This window comes from Garra rufa, chromosome 21 (assembly GCF_049309525.1).
Source record: "Garra rufa chromosome 21, GarRuf1.0, whole genome shotgun sequence".
Classification (NCBI taxonomy): Eukaryota; Metazoa; Chordata; class Actinopteri; order Cypriniformes; family Cyprinidae; genus Garra; species Garra rufa.
In genome coordinates this window covers 1,020,043-1,037,426 of record NC_133381.1, presented here as the reverse complement: position 1 = coordinate 1,037,426, position 17,384 = coordinate 1,020,043, and the positions used below count along the sequence as shown (strand labels likewise).

At 24.1% G+C, this 17,384-nt stretch overlaps 1 protein-coding gene across 1 annotated transcript; it reads right to left on the bottom strand.

The window, feature by feature from the left end:
• Positions 1-299: 299 nt before the first annotated feature.
• On the bottom strand, positions 300-16,325 carry LOC141296058 (5'-3' exonuclease PLD4). The gene is made up of 12 exons (XM_073827339.1): positions 16,210-16,325; positions 13,853-13,894; positions 13,685-13,763; positions 13,440-13,615; positions 11,764-11,947; positions 11,540-11,660; positions 6,916-7,043; positions 6,636-6,836; positions 4,630-4,769; positions 4,367-4,532; positions 3,065-3,161; positions 300-879 (listed from the first exon to the last, which is right to left on the bottom strand). Exons 2-12 carry the CDS (start codon positions 13,858-13,860, stop codon positions 683-685), a joined length of 1,497 nt encoding a protein of 498 aa, XP_073683440.1. The 5' UTR covers positions 13,861-13,894; positions 16,210-16,325; the 3' UTR covers positions 300-682.
• Between the last annotated feature and the right edge of the window lie 1,059 nt (positions 16,326-17,384).

Sequence of the window (17,384 nt, the reverse complement as noted above, 5' to 3'; positions counted from 1 at the left end):
TTAAATTGTAACATTTTACAATTATTTGAGGAGAAAAATACTGACGAGTAAAAATTATTTTTTTTATAATTTTTTTATAATTTTTTTACTTTAAATATATAAAAGTAATATATTTTAGATATTATTATATAATACACATTTTTATATTATTATATTATAATATTAAAATAAATTGTATTTATTACAGTATAAAACACACAAAGTAAAAGGTGAAAATGATACTTTATATATTTAAAATTTTATTAAATTGCAACATTTAAAATTTTACAATTATTTAAGAAGAAAAATACTGACAAGTAAAAAAGTGAAAAAAGGTGACAAGTAAAAATATATCAATGAGAGTATAAAGAATTGTAAAAAAAAAAGTAAAAATAATAATAATAAAATAAAATAATCTTTTCAAGTCAGATTTGCATGTTTATACATTCTAGAGCAGAATTTACAGCAATATGTTCAACATCTGCCACAAAAACTGCCCTAAAGACGGTGATTACTTTGATATACATTCAAGTTAAAACACTGAATATGAAAAACACTGAAATGAGATATATATTCTGTCATAATGAATTTTATCCAGGTCAATTTATGATATTAGAAATACAGAAGTTTTCTTATTAAGAGACTTTGATGCATATAACAGCTGTTTAAAGCGCACATGTGCTGTATTTGATGTGAATGTTGTCTATGGTGCAGATGTGGAGAAAGCGCAGTCCTGGTTCTGGTGGAGATGAGCGAGCGGATGGGAGTATTGTGAATTCCAGTCTCTGTCAAACACGCCTCGCAGCTGCTGATGGAACGACTTTCCTGAAGCATCCTGGGAAAGCACTAAACCCACACCGGCCGTGGTGTTGAAGTAGTCAGCTGACCAGTTAGATGTGCCTGAGGACAAACAGGTTTGCTTTCAGATCTTTGTCAGTCGTTTACATGCAGCGGTGTATAAAATACCTGAAAGCCATACTTAAGTAGAAGTACAGATATCTAACCAGAAAACGACTTTGGTAGAAGTTAAAGTCACCGTTTAGAATATTACTTGAGTAAAAGTTTTAAAGTATGTGATATTTATTGTACTTAAGTACAGAAAGTATTTTTTTTTTCTTAAATGTACTTAAGTATTTCAAGTAAAAGTACAAGAAAATGCAATTTTTTTTTTGCAATTGCGATTTTATATCATCCATTTCAGAGGAAAAAAAGTCTGAATTATGAGTTTATATCGCAATTCTGACTTTATTTCTCACAATTGTGAGTTTATATCACCCAATTCTGAGAAAAAAAAGTCAGATTTGTGAGATACAAACTCGCAATTGCAAGAAAACAGAATTGCGAGACACAAACTCGCATTTGTGAAGAAAATTATTTCTCACTATTGTGAGTCTTTATCATCAATTTCTGAGAAAAAAGGTCAGAATTCTAAGTTTATATCTGACTTTATTTCTCACAATTGCGATTTTATATCATCCATTTCAAAGGAAAAAAGTCTGAATTATGAGTTTATATTGCAATTCTGACTTTATTTCTCACAATTGTGAGTTTATATCACCCAATTCTGAGAAAAAAAGTCCGATTTGTGAGATACAAACTCAAGAAAACAGAAATTGCGAGACACAAACTCGCATTTGTGAGGAAAATTATTTCTCACTATTGCGAGTTTATATCATCAGTTTCTGAGAAAAAAAAGTCTGAATTTTGAGTTTATACCTCGCAATTCTGACTTTATTTATCGCAGTTGTAAGTTTATATCACCCAACCCAGAGAAAAAAATCAGAATTAAGTTTGTATCTCAAAATTCTGAAAAAAAGGCAAGATTTCCTGAAAAGAAGTCAGAATTGCAAGATAAAAAACTTGCATTTGTGAGAAAAAAAATTCCGATTTGTGAGATACAAACTCGCAATTGTGAGGAAAATTATCTCTCACAATTGCGATTTTATATCATCCATTTCAAAGGAAAAAAAGTCTGAATTATGAGTTTATATCGCAATTCTGACTTTATTTCTCACAATTGTGAGTTTATATCACCCAATTCTGAGAAAAAAAGTCCGATTTGTGAGATACAAACTCGCAATTGCAAGAAAACAGAATTGCGAGACACAAACTCGCATTTCTGAAGAAAATTATTTCTCACTATTGTGAGTTTATATCATCAATTTCTGAGAAAAAAGGTCAGAATTCTAAGTTTATATCTGACTTTATTTCTCACAATTGTGAGTTTATATCACCCAATTCAGAAAAAAAGTCAGAACTGCAAGATACAAACTTGCATTTGTGAGGAAAAAAGTCAAATTTTGTGAGATACAAACTCGCAATTGCAAGAAAACAGAATTGCGAGATACAAACTCGCATTTGTGAGGAAAATTATTTCTCACAATTGCGAGTTTATATCATCAATTTCTGAGAAAAAAAAGTCAGAATTCTGAGTTTATATCTCGCAATTCTGACTTTATTTGTTGTAATTGCAAGTTTATATCACACAGCTCAGAGAAAAAGAGTCAGAATTGAGTTTGTATCTCGCAATTCTGGAAAAAAAGCCAGAGTTTCCTGAAAAGAAATCAGAATTGCAAGATACAAACTCACTTTTGCAAGATAAAAAGTCAGAATTATGAGTTTACAAACTTTATGTTTGCTCACAAAAGCGTTTGTGATGGAAATAAAGAGGTGAAAGAAAGAAAACTAAATTCCAATGCAAATTTTTTTTTGTGAGCAAACACTTTCTAGATAGAACACATTACTTTTGTGAGATAACGTTTTTCATACAGTTTTGCAAAATTAAGAAAAAACAACAACTTTTTTCTCAGTTTTGATTTTACATCTTACAATTCTGACTGAGATCCTGACTTCTGACTATTTTGTAGTAAGTAGCGAATATGCTTCAGGGAAATGTATCGGAGTAAAAGTATTCATTTTAATCAGGAAATGTAGTGGAGTAAAAATAAAAGTAGGCTAAAAAACAAAAACTCAAGTAAAGTACAGATACTCCCAAAAATACTTAAGTACTGTAACGGAGTATTATTACTTTGTTACATTACACCACTGTTCATATGAAGGTTTGATTCTTCGGTCTGTAACTCACCGATATACGCCACTTTATCCGTCACCATATACTTGTTGTGGTTGATTCTGGAATAAGGGATGTGTGACTGGTTTCCCGTTGGAATGACAAACACTCTCTGTGCAATAAAAAGCAGTAAAAATCAGATCTTTATATGACATGCTTTCACATTTATGTAAGTCAATAAGTAGAATTAAAGAAAACGTAAAAACATAACAAAAAATTTAATAAGTGGGGAAAAAGAAAAAGGTAACATAATATTAAATAAAAACTTAAAAACTTAAAATTAAAAAAATAATAACATTATTTATTTAATATTATTAGCATAATATTAAATGAAGATGTAATGTAATATACATTTAGAAAAATTAAATAAGTGGGGAAAAATTGAAGCTTAATGTAATATTAAACTTAATGTAATATAAATATAAAAAAAATAAAATTTGGGAAAAAACCTTAACAGAATATTAAATAAAAATTCAATGTGATAGCAATTAACTATGTGGGGAAACGTAATACATACTATTAAATAAAAATGTAATGTAATATAGAAAAATTAAATAGGTGGAAAAAAATAAAAACCTAATGTTATAATAAATAAAAAATAAATAAGTGAGAAAAAATTTAAACTTAACGTTATATAAAAAAAATGTAATGTAATTTAGAAAAATTAAATAGGTGGAAAAAATAATAAAATAATAAAAACTCAACATAATGTTAAGTAAAAGCTTAATATAAATATAGAAATATTTAATAAGTGGGGAAGAAAATAAAACTTGACGTAATATTAACAACACAGTTAAAACAATGTAATATACATTTAGAAAATTAAATATGTACAATTAAAAAAACTATTAAAATATAATCTAAAAAAAAAATTGATAAGTAAAATATATATAGAAAACGTAACATAATATACATCTAGAAAATTAAATAAAATCTTAATGCAATATACATCTAGAAACAAGTTAAAACTGAATAAACACTTCACGTACATCCAGAAAAATTAAATAAGTAGAACTAAATAAAAATGTAATGTTATATACGTCTACAAAAATGAAGTACAATTAACTTAAAAAACATCTAGATTATACTTAATATACTCTAAAAAACGAACAGTGGGTTGCATAAACAACAAAAGGATGTTGATCTATAAAAATGCATGGTTTATTATGACTTTGCTGTAGGGAACTCTTATAATCTGATTAAATGTTAATAATAAATGAGCTATTAGGTTTTTTTTTTTCATAGTTCCAAAATGTCATATTTTTCACAGTCATTCGTTTATGATGAAATGGTTTGTTTAAAACAGATGTGACTCACCACAGCGATGTTGATGTTGTCTGCTGGCGAATGAAGAGCATCTAAGGACCTGATGAAGGGCCAGACGGCCGGATCCGATTCCCGTCCACAGCTGACCAGCAGATTGACCGACACGTTCCTGTCTATGGCTGAACGCTTCAGAGCGTCTTCAATCACTGGCCAGTATCTGCACAAACAAACAAACATGCATCATAAATGCTCATGAAGCTCATGATATGAAATTAAATGCACTTAAATCTCACTCTAACTCGTATCCCATTCACCCGTGATGATGAAAGAACTTGGAAGCGGGATAAAACTCCATGACCGCCACATGAATGAAGTCCTCAGCTCCTCTGATAGCCGACAGGATCGCGTCCAGATCTCGAGTGCGAGACTCCGGACAGAAAACCGGCGGAGACGCCTGAGGAAGAGCAGAGATGAAGTTTAGTCTCTTCTGCTCACCAGAGGTGTGTTTATTTGATCAAAAATAAAGTAAAAATGCCAAATATTTTTACAATTTAAAATAGCTGTTTTCTATGTAATTATTTCTTAAATTGTAATTTATTTCTATGATCAAAGTTGAATTTTAAGGGCTTAAACTGAATAGTCTTGAAAACCTGACTATTTTTCACCATTTTGAGGACTTATTTTCAGTTTGCTATTTTAGTACATCAAGTTACACTAAATTAAAATGAGGTAAAATATTATTGTATAATATAATATTATTTTAGTTAATGTTTATTTTATTTCAAGTTATTTTCAGTTTTTATTTGTATATTTTTATTTTACATTATTATTTTTATATTTTTATAGATTTAGTCATTTTGTTGTGCGTCGAGTTAAACTAAATTAAAATGATTTTTTTTTCATATCTTTCATTTACATTTTAATTTCAGTAATTTTGCTATTTTTACTAATTTGTTCAATTCTATTTAGCTTTAACTCAAACATTTTATTTTAAATAGTTTTTCTTTCTTTTTTGGTAGTTTTTTATCTCATTTTTATATGTGCCCATGGACCACAAAACCAGTCAAAAATGTTGAGATTTATACATCATCTGACAAATAATTTCATAAAAAATAATGTATTATAAATATAAAAAAAATAAGTGGGGAAAAAATTAATTTAATATTAAATAAAAATGTGGCGAAAAACCACAAAAACAACAGAATATTAAATAATTTTATGTGATATATATATATTTCTTTCTTCTTTCTTTTCTTTTTATATATATATATATATATATATATATATATATATATATATATATATATATATATAAACATAAATAAGTGGGGAAAAAATAAAAACTTAATGTAATATTAAATAAGAATGATATGTAATATACATATTGAAAAAATAAATAAGTGGGGAAGAATTAATTATTTAAATTAATTATAGAAAAATTAAAGAAGTGGGAAAAAATTTAAACTTTATATGAATGTAGAAAATTAAATAAGTGAGAAAAAATAAAAACTTAATGTAATATTAAATAAAAATTTAATGTAATATACATATTGAAAAAATAAATAAGTGGGAAAAAAATTAATGTAATATTAAATAAAAACATGGGGAAATAAATAAAAAAACAATATATATAATATTTGTCATAAATATATATAACATTAAAGAACAACTAAATAAGTATGAAAAAAAGAACATAATATTTAAAAAAAAATAGAAATGTGAGAAAAAAAATAATTTTTTTTAGTAATTTTGTTGTGCATTTCTTTTCTCTTTTTTAGTATGTTTTTTCTATGCTATATATTTTTATTTAAGTTTTAATTATTTTAGTACATCAACTTAAAATGAGATATTCCCTTGAAAATTAGTGGAAATAAAATAAGTTTATTTCAGTTAATGTTTATTTTATGAAGCAAAGTATTTTTTTTTTATAACCCTGTTTTATATAATATTGTAGTATTTATTAATATATTGAATTAGTTTTTAGTTTTCAGTGGTTTTGTTATTGTTATTATTGTTATTTTTTTACATAAACATTTAATACTTTTTTTAACTGTACTTACAATAATTGTAGTACAAATAACTTAAACATTTAATTAAAAATAATTTGGCCAAAAACTTTATTTATTTATTTTTTTCCCATCTCATATTTATATTATATTGCAGCTTTAATTAAATTAGTTTTAGTAAACAATAACACTTTTCCCCATGAACACAGATGTGTGTTTGAGTCTTCAAAGAGGCCTCATCCAATCAGAACCATCAGTTTTATAACACAAGCATTTCTAACAGATTATCTGTTGAGTTTGTGTTTGTGCTGTACCGCGATGTAAGCTTTACTCTCCACTCCGCTCAGGTTGAGTGTCAGCGGATGCTCTTCGTTGATTTGAGTGTCGTAGTCGGAGGGCCACGGATCCGGGACGGAAGCGTTGGAGCGACCCGTGACCCAGTACGACTGGAAGATCTTCTGGAGATCTGCTGCCAGAGCACTGGAGTTATAGATGACCACACCAAGCTCTTTGACCTGTAGATGTGCAGCAGACACGTTACATTCATCTGTGTGACGCCTCTGATGGACAGAGGAGAGTCAGTGCTGATCTGACCTGCGTTAAAGCTCTCCAGTCCATGTTGGCGCTGCCGATGTAAACGTGTTTCCCGTCCACGATCCAGAACTTTGAGTGAAGGATTCCTTTAGTTAAACGGCCAAAGTTCACATGGCGTATCTGCACTCCTGCAGCAGAACATCAAAACTAAGATTATTAGAAACATTTCTGTTCATTAAAAGCTGAATAAAAAAATAAAAAAAATAAAAACATATATATTTGAAGAAAAAAAATAACTTTTTTAAAATTAGAAATGTTTCCTTGGCAATTAACTTGAATGAATTTAAAAAGAAGCCATAAAATTACTAACTGGAAATAAATAAAAACTAAAACTGCAAGTAAGTTAAATCTAAAGAGTAATATTTACATAACATAACATAAAATGACAAAAACAAATTTAACTAACAATTAAAAATAAAATCTAAAAATTAGTGGGGGGAAAAAAGGCAACTAACAAAAATGAAATAAAAATAAAAATAAATTAAATCCAAATAATAATATACCAACGACAGAATTACTAATAAATTAAACTACTACTTAAAATGAAAACTAAAAATAAAAACATATATATCTGATGAAAAAAAATTACTTTTTTAAAATTAGAAATGTTTCCTTGGCAATTAACTTGAATGAATTTAAAAAGAAGCCATAAAATTACTAACTGGAAATAAATAAAAACTAAAACTGCAAGTAAATTAAATCTAAAGAGTAATATTTACATAACATAACATAAAATGACAAAAACAAATTTAACTAACAATTAAAAATAAAATCTAAAAATTAGTGGGGGGAAAAAAGGCAACTAACAAAAATGAAATAAAAATAAAAATAAATTAAATCCAAATAATAATATACCAACGACAGAATTACTAATAAATTAAACTACTACTTAAAATGAAAACTAAAAATAAAAACATATATATCTGATGAAAAAAAATTACTTTTTTAAAATTAGAAATGTTTCCTTGGCAATTAACTTGAATGAATTTAAGAAGAAGCCATAAAATTACTAACTGGAAATAAATAAAAACTAAAACTAAGAGTGAAATGCAAGTAAATTAAATCTAAAGAGTAATATTTACATAACATAACATAAAATGACAAAAACAAATTTAACTAACAATTAAAAATAAAATCTAAAAATTAGTGGGGGGGGGAGGCAACTAACAAAAATGAAATAAAAATAAAAATAAATTAAATCCAAATAATAATATACCAACGACAGAATTACTAATAAATTAAACTACTACTTAAAATGAAAACTAAAAATAAAAACATATATATCTGATGAAAAAAAATTACTTTTTTAAAATTAGAAATGTTTCCTTGGCAATTAACTTGAATGAATTTAAGAAGAAGCCATAAAATTACTAACTGGAAATAAATAAAAACTAAAACTGCAAGTAAATTAAATCTAAAGAGTACTATTTACATAACATAACATAAAATGACAAAAACAAATTTAACTAACAATTAAAAATAAAATCTAAAAATGAGTGGGGGGAAAAAAGGCAACTAACAAAAATGAAATAAAAATAAAAATAAATTAAATCCAAATAATAATATACCAACGACAGAATTACTAATAAATTAAACTACTACTTAAAATGAAAACTAAAAATAAAAACATATATATCTGATTAAAAAAAATTTAAATGAAATGTGGAAATAACTGGAAATAAATAAAAACTAAAACTAAGAATGAAGTCAAGTAAATTGAAACTAAATAGTAATATTAAAGACATAATAATTATAAATGACAAAACACTACAAAATGACTAAAAAAAATTAACTAAACTAACTAATAATTACATAACTAATTAATTAACTAATAAATTAACTAATTTGATTAACCAATAAAAAATAATAAAAATGACAAAAACAGAACAAAATTATTAATAAATTAAAATAAAACGAAAAAATAAAAAACTAAATGTCACTAACGAAAGCACTGGACTGGAAATTAAATCTAAATAATAATAAAAATGACAAAAACTAATAAAAACTAAAAATATAAAAATAAAAGCAAGATGGCAACTAACTAAAGCATTACAATTACTGAGAATAAGTTGGAAATAAAGAGCTAAAACTGAAAGTGAAATAAAAAAATTAATTTAACTTAAATAGTAATTTAAAAAATTTAATTAGATGGAAAAACTTAAACCAAAGAAAAGCTGATGTATATTATTATGATATAACCAAAGAAATATTGCTTTGGCCCCTAACTGAAATAAGTTTAAGCTGATAATGAATAAAAGCTAAAACTACAAATGAAACAAAATTAAATTAAGCCTCAACAGTAACTAAAAACAAATGAATAAAAAAAAAATTATAATAATAATTAAAAAATAAATAAATAAAAACATATATATTTGAAGAAAAAAATTAACTTTTTCAAAATTAGAAATGTTTCCTTGGCAATTAACTTGAATGAATTTAAAAAGAAGCCATAAAATTACTAACTGGAAATAAATAAAAACTAAAACTGCAAGTAAATTAAATCTAAAGAGTAATATTTACATAACATAACATAAAATGACAAAAACAAATTTAACTAACAATTAAAAATAAAATCTAAAAATTAGTGGGGGGAAAAAAGGCAACTAACAAAAATGAAATAAAAATAAAAATAAATTAAATCCAAATAATAATATACCAACGACAGAATTACTAATAAATTAAACTACTACTTAAAATGAAAACTAAAAATAAAAACATATATATCTGATGAAAAAAAATTACTTTTTTAAAATTAGAAATGTTTCCTTGGCAATTAACTTGAATGAATTTAAGAAGAAGCCATAAAATTACTAACTGGAAATAAATAAAAACTAAAACTAAGAGTGAAATGCAAGTAAATTAAATCTAAAGAGTAATATTTACATAACATAACATAAAATGACAAAAACAAATTTAACTAACAATTAAAAATAAAATCTAAAAATTAGTGGGGGGGGGAGGCAACTAACAAAAATGAAATAAAAATAAAAATAAATTAAATCCAAATAATAATATACCAACGACAGAATTACTAATAAATTAAACTACTACTTAAAATGAAAACTAAAAATAAAAACATATATATCTGATGAAAAAAAATTACTTTTTTAAAATTAGAAATGTTTCCTTGGCAATTAACTTGAATGAATTTAAGAAGAAGCCATAAAATTACTAACTGGAAATAAATAAAAACTAAAACTGCAAGTAAATTAAATCTAAAGAGTACTATTTACATAACATAACATAAAATGACAAAAACAAATTTAACTAACAATTAAAAATAAAATCTAAAAATTAGTGGGGGGGGGAAAGGCAACTAACAAAAATGAAATAAAAATAAATTAAATACAAATAATAATATACCAACGACAGAATTACTAATAAATTAAACTACTACTTAAAATGAAAACTAAAAATAAAAACATATATATCTGATGAAAAATTCAAAATGAAATGTGGAAATAACTGGAAATAAATAAAATCTAAAACTAAGAATGAAGTCAAGTAAATTGAAACTAAATAGTAATATTAAAGACATAATAATTATAAATGACAAAACACTACAAAATGGCAAAAAAAATTAACTAAACTAACTAATAATTACATAACTAATTAATTAACTAATAAATTAACTAATTTGATTAACCAATAAAAAATAATAAAAATGACAAAAACAGAACAAAATTATTAATAAATTAAAATAAAACAAAAAATAAAAAACTAAATGTCACTAACGAAAGCACTGGACTGGAAATTAAATCTAAATAATAATAAAAATGACAAAAACTAATAAAAACTAAAAATATAAAAATAAAAGCAAGATGGCAACTAACTAAAGCATTACAATTACTGAGAATAAATTGGAAATAAAGAGCTAAAACTGAAAGTGAAATAAAAAAATGAATTTAACTTAAATAGTAATTAAAAAAATTTAATTAGATGGAAAAACTTAAACCAAAGAAAAGCTGATGTATATTATTATGATATAACCAAAGAAATATTGCTTTGGCACCTAACTGAAATAAGTTTAAGCTGATAATGAATAAAAGCTAAAACTACAAATGAAACAAAAATAAATTAAGCCTCAACAGTAACTATAAATAAATAAATAAATAATAATTATAATGGACAAAAACTAATATATATGGTATATATATATATATATATATATATATATATATATATATATATATATAATCAATAAAAATACTTAATGGAAATAAATACATGGAACTGAAACTGAAACAAAAATAATATAAAATCTATATTAAAAATTACCAAAAAAAAAAAATATATATATATAATATATTATAATAAATATATATATATACAAAAAAAAAAAATATATATATATATATATATTACAAATGACAAAAAAGCACATCACAAAATGACTAAAAATGTATAATGTATAAAACTAATAATTCAAATAAAAAATATAAAAAATAAAAGGTAATTCAAAATAATAATACTGGTACAAAAATAGTAATAATGGTCTTATGACACTTGTTAGGACTTGAGGAAAATGTCCTGTGATTCATTTCAAGAGATATAATACTCCTCCTAAGATTTGCAACTGATTATCTGAGTAAAACAGTGCATGTCGGCTTGTGTGATTGCTGACCTTGTTCTTTGAGGGTTTTCAGGTCGGTTGAATTGGGAGCTAAAGTCGGGATGCTGGTGACGACGCGCACAGACACGTTCCTGGACGGTAAAGCCTTCAACTCTTCTAAAATCTCTCTGCCCTGTCAATCACAAAATCATGCTGTCAATCAAAAGGTTAAAGAGCAGCAGTAATTTCAAATGCATCATATTGCAAACGTCTCTCTCGGTCAGTGTTGAAGGTACCAGAGTGTCTGAGGAGGAGTTGACGTTGATGTCTTCGCCGGTCAGACACCAGTAGAACGACGCCACGTCGATCTGTTTGGAGGCCAAAGACAGAAGATCCTTCCAGGCGTCATACAGATTCACGCCAGTATTTGTGTTTCTACCGTAATCCACACCAAGAGGAAAACTCTCAACCAGAACAATTCTAGGAGAAAACACACAAACAGGTAATAACCGTTGTCAAAACAGAAAAAACACAAATTTACCACAGCAGAGAACTATAAATAATTGGTATTAAAACTAAAACCATAAAAAAAAAAAAAAAAAACCATAAAATAAAAAACATTAATAATTAATAAAAAAAGGCTCACTTCGGTTTATTTTAAGTTGAAGAACTCAAAATACTAATTAAACAAAAATAATCAAACTTTATAAAAAAATTATAAAAATATAAAAAAATTAACAAAAATGACAAAAACAATTACTAAATTACTAAAACTTTGAAATTAAAATGAAAACAAAATACAAAAGTAAAAAATATTCACAAAAACTGAAAAAAAAGAATAAATTAACAAATTTATTCATTCAATAAATAAATAAATAAAATTGGTAAAAAATGTTCTATACACTAACATGAATAAATGAATAAACAAAAAAAAACACAACACTTCTCATTTTGTTTAGTTACACTTAAAGTAAAAAAATTACTAAATTACTAATTTATTATAAAAATAAAATTTAATTCAAAAAATTAATAAAATCTATAATAGTATATTAATTAAAGATAAAATTTAAATGTTGGCTTGGCAAAATAAGTTTTAATTGAAGCACTAAAATTACTAACTGAAAAAAAAAATAAATAAATAAAAAATAACATTTTAAATAAATGAAACCTAAACAATAGTTTTAAAAAAGCAAACAAAAATTACAACAAAAATAAACTAAAAATTAAAATGAAAACTAAAATTATAATACTTTTTTTTTAAATTTAGATGAAAAAACTAAAAAAAAAAAAAAAAATGTAAAATGTTGCAAATAACTGAAATACTTTTAAGTTGAAGCACTAAAATTATTAACAAAAACTAGAACTGAAAGTTAATTAAAAAAAAGCTAAATAATTGCTAAAAAATTTTTAAGTAATAATTAAAATAAAAAAAACATTTATAATATTCAAATAAAATATAAATGTTAGATCAAAAACGTAAAAAATTACTAAAAAATAAATAAATTAAAACTACAATACAAAACAAAATAAAATAAAAAAGCTGCAAATAAAAAATAATACCTGAACTGTTATTAACTTTAAATTGTGTACAAAATGTAAAAAAAAAAAAAAAACATAAATATCACTGAATCCGATACACTAACAAACACTGAAATAAATAAATAAATGAACAAATAATAATGCTGACAAAATAAATATTGGTCCAGAAATGTTCAATTGTATTGTGCCATTCCAAAATATTTCAGATTTTAGGGCTTTATCTCAAAGCATGTTCAATAAGAAACATGCTGACTTAAGCTTTTTAAAAAGAGAAAGTTTGTGTTTGGAGGAAATTCATGGGAAATTCACATGTGGGTTTTATTTTTATAGAAACTAAAGGTCAGCTCTGAGTCCCCATGCATTCAGCAAAATCCACATCCAACGAGGTGAAGGTGTCAGGAAGTGAAAGCATGAAAACAGGAAGTGGACTCACCTGCTGTTCTCAACAGGGTGGGTTTGATTACAGGACGGCGGAGTGTGATGAGGATTCAGAGCCTCGTTGATCTGATCCTCATACTTCAGTCTCTCGATTACTGCAATGGCCAATAAAACACCCAAAACCACCAGACATCCTGTGGCCAGCAGAGCCGAAGCGGGACACTTGGAGTCCTGAAAACACAACAAAACATCACTAGATAGAAAACATTGGACGAGACGCTCTCAAAGCACCAAACTCACCCTGCGATTGGACACATAGCTGTCATGTAAACTCTTATACGGAGACGCCAGCTCATGACCGTCCAGCAACCGCGAACATCTGAAAGAACATCAGCTGAAAGGTTAGTGGATATTCTTGTAATAATCAACAGAAAGTAAACAATGTGTGTAAAACAGCAGTGAACTCACGCCGGCATGCTGAATGCTGAAGCAGGTGCTGATGTTTTTCTCCTGTCACACAAAGGGAAATATTCTTAAATAGTCCCGTTAGTTCCTCATTCGCTTTTCATTTCTGTTTTTTTAATGCCACACGACACTCGTCTAATGTTCAAAGGGGTTTTCAAACATAAAAGGAAATATATTTCATTTTCTGACAAACTGGATTTATGAAAAAGATACATAGGTAATGATTAAACAGACAAATAAGTGCATGGATAAATAGAAAACATCAATAAAACACAAAAAAAAAATATTAAATAAAATGTAATTAATATATAAAAAGTAAAATATAAACAGATAAAACTAAAAAAGTAAATAAATAAAAATTTAATAGAAAAATAAAAACAAATAATAAATAAATACTTAAATAAAAAATTAATAAAATTGTTTAAAAACAACAACAAAAAGGCGTAAATGAAATAAACAAATAAATTAAAATATAAAACAAAAATAGATTAAAATAAACAAATAAAAATAGGCATAATTAAATAAATAAAAATAGGCATAATTAAAAATAAACAAATAAATAAAAACATAATTAAAACACTAATAAATAAAAACTAAAACAGTAAAAATAAATATTAAATAAAATGTAATACATAAAAGTAAATAAATAACAAAATATTAAATTAAAAAATAAATACAAATAATAAATAAATAGATATGCAAATAAAAGAACTAAAATAGTTAAATAATATAAATACATACATTAAAACACTAATAAAAAGTATAATATAAAAATAAAAAATTTAAACAAATTAATAAAAATATATTAAATAAAAAAATATAATAATAAACAAATACAAAAAGGTATACATAAAATAATCAAATAAATAAAAATATAATAAAAAGATTGAAATAATAAAAAAATAAAAATATAATAAATAAATAAAAATAGATAGACAAAAATAAATAAAAACCAACAAATAAAAATTAAAACACTAATAAATACAAATAAAAACAGTAAAATATTAAATAAAATGCAATACATAAATATAAATAAATAACAAAATATTTTTAAAAAATTATAAATAAATAAATAGTATAAATACAAAAAAGTTATAAATAAAATAATTAAATACAAATATATAGAAAAGCTGGAAAAAATAATAATTAAAACACTAATCAATAAAAACAAAATATTAAAAATAAATAAATATTAAATAAAATGGAATACATAAAAGTAAATAAATAACACAATATTAAATTAAAAAATAAATTCAAATAATAAATAAATATAACACAAACAATTAAAACAATAACAAGTAAATATAACAAAAGTAAATAGCTACGTAAATAAAGATCATAAAATAGTTAAATAATATAAAAACACTAATATATAAAAATAAAAACAGTAAAAATAAATCTTAAATCAAATGTAATACATAAAAGTAATAAAACATCTTAAAAAATAAAGATGGGAATAATTTAAATTAAGAAAATAAACAAATAAAAGTAAAAGTAAATTATTAAATAAAAATAAATACAGATAATAAATAAATAAAACTAAAATAAATAAAACAATAAGTAAAAAAAAGGAAATTTAAATATGAAATAAAAATAGAGACATATTTAAATAAATAAAAAATATTAAAATAGTTAAATAATATAAATACAAAAAACTTATAAACTTATAAATAAAAAACCCAAATAAATAAAAATATAAAAAATAAATATAGATGGAAATAATTAAAAATAAATATTTAAATAAATAAAAGTAAAGATTGGAAAAATGACAAATAATAAATTATAAATAAATTTAATCTGTGCCAAAATAATAGCTACTAGTCTCTCAACTCCAAATTAAAACAATTAGGCATTAAAAATCTGTTTTAAAATATGAAAGTTTATGAACTCTGAAAGCAAAAGGCAAAAATGCATAAAAAAGAATCACAACCCTTTTAATTAATAATAATAATAATAATAATAATAATAATATATAATAATAATAATAATAATAATATGATATGATTAATTAATTATAATATAATTAAAATATGATGCGATTTAAGACAGGGTTTTTTAAATTCACTACAGTGAGAAACAACAGTATAGGATTCACTTTAAATCAGTTTGAACTCTGCAACTAGAAACTGCAACACCAAACTAACAAACTAAACATGTCATTCTGAAACAGAAAGACTTAATGTTTTCAAAACATAACCCTATAATCTTTTTTTTTTTTAAAGTAAACTTAAACATTTTGTTATGGTTCAGAAATCAACGTTTTTTTGTGCACATCAACATCAAAGATTTATCATCATCTCAGAAATAATATTACATTATAACATATTGTTGGCATGCTGTATAATATTAATATTCCATACCTCGTTCAGTGCACTGATGTTTGTCCAGACAGATGTGATTAATGAGCACGACAGATTTTTGTGTCTCAAACTCCCGACTGCTCTGAGTAACTCTAGAAGTTCAGTTTCATTTCAGCAGAAACAGCACGGACTGCATCATGTTTGCATAAGCATTTATTATCACAGCTTTATTTGGACATCCAGCAGCATTAAACACCACTAAAATAACTAGTCAAACAGAACTAAGTTCACCCTTACTGATCAAAGAGAGACTGACAGACTGCAAAAATGACTTTCTCAGCATTTTTGTCTTGTTTTACAGTACAAAGAATTAAACCTGAAACCAAGATACAGCTATTCAGGATGCAAAATAGTATATTAAGATTTTAAGTCTTGCTTTATAAATAAATCAATTAAATAATTAATTCGTTAAAATATAGTGAGTTTGAAGCTTAAAACAAGAAAAATATCTCAGAAATATGATTTAGTTTCCTTTTAAATTGTTTCTTTACATTTTTCTGACCCAACTGTTGGATTTTTTTGTTGTTTTCAAGCTTAAATTCACTTGATTTTTTTTTTTTTCAGAAAACAAGACTAATAAATAAAAATAAAAACAGTACAAATAAATATTAAATAAAATGTAATACATAAAAGTAATAAATAAAAAGTACAATATATACAAATAAAAGTAAATCAATAAAAAAATATTACATTTAAAAATAAAAACTACTAATAAATACCTAAATAAAACATCTATAAAATTGTTCAATAATATAAATACGAAAAAAAAAGTATGAATAAAAACAAAAAAATAAAATAAACAAAAATATAAAAACTCTAAGAAATTTTGATTAATTTTTTAGAAAACAAGACTCAATTAAAATAAGTCTGATGTGGATATGTACACTGTACAGAAAAATTTATTTACTTTTTAGTATTTCTGTCTGGGTTTCTGGTAAAAAAATATATTTGTAAAATAATTAAAATAATTCCAGTAAAAACTCTAGTAACATTGAGATACTGTAATTGTCTTTTTTTTATATATATTTTAGGTTAGTTTTTATTTTATATTTAAAGTTTTAATAATTTAGTTGTGTCTTTTTATTTATTATATTTAATGTTTATTTAAAGTTTTTTTTTTTTAAATACATCTATAGTTTTTTTTAGTTTTGGTCTAGATTTCTGGTATAAATATT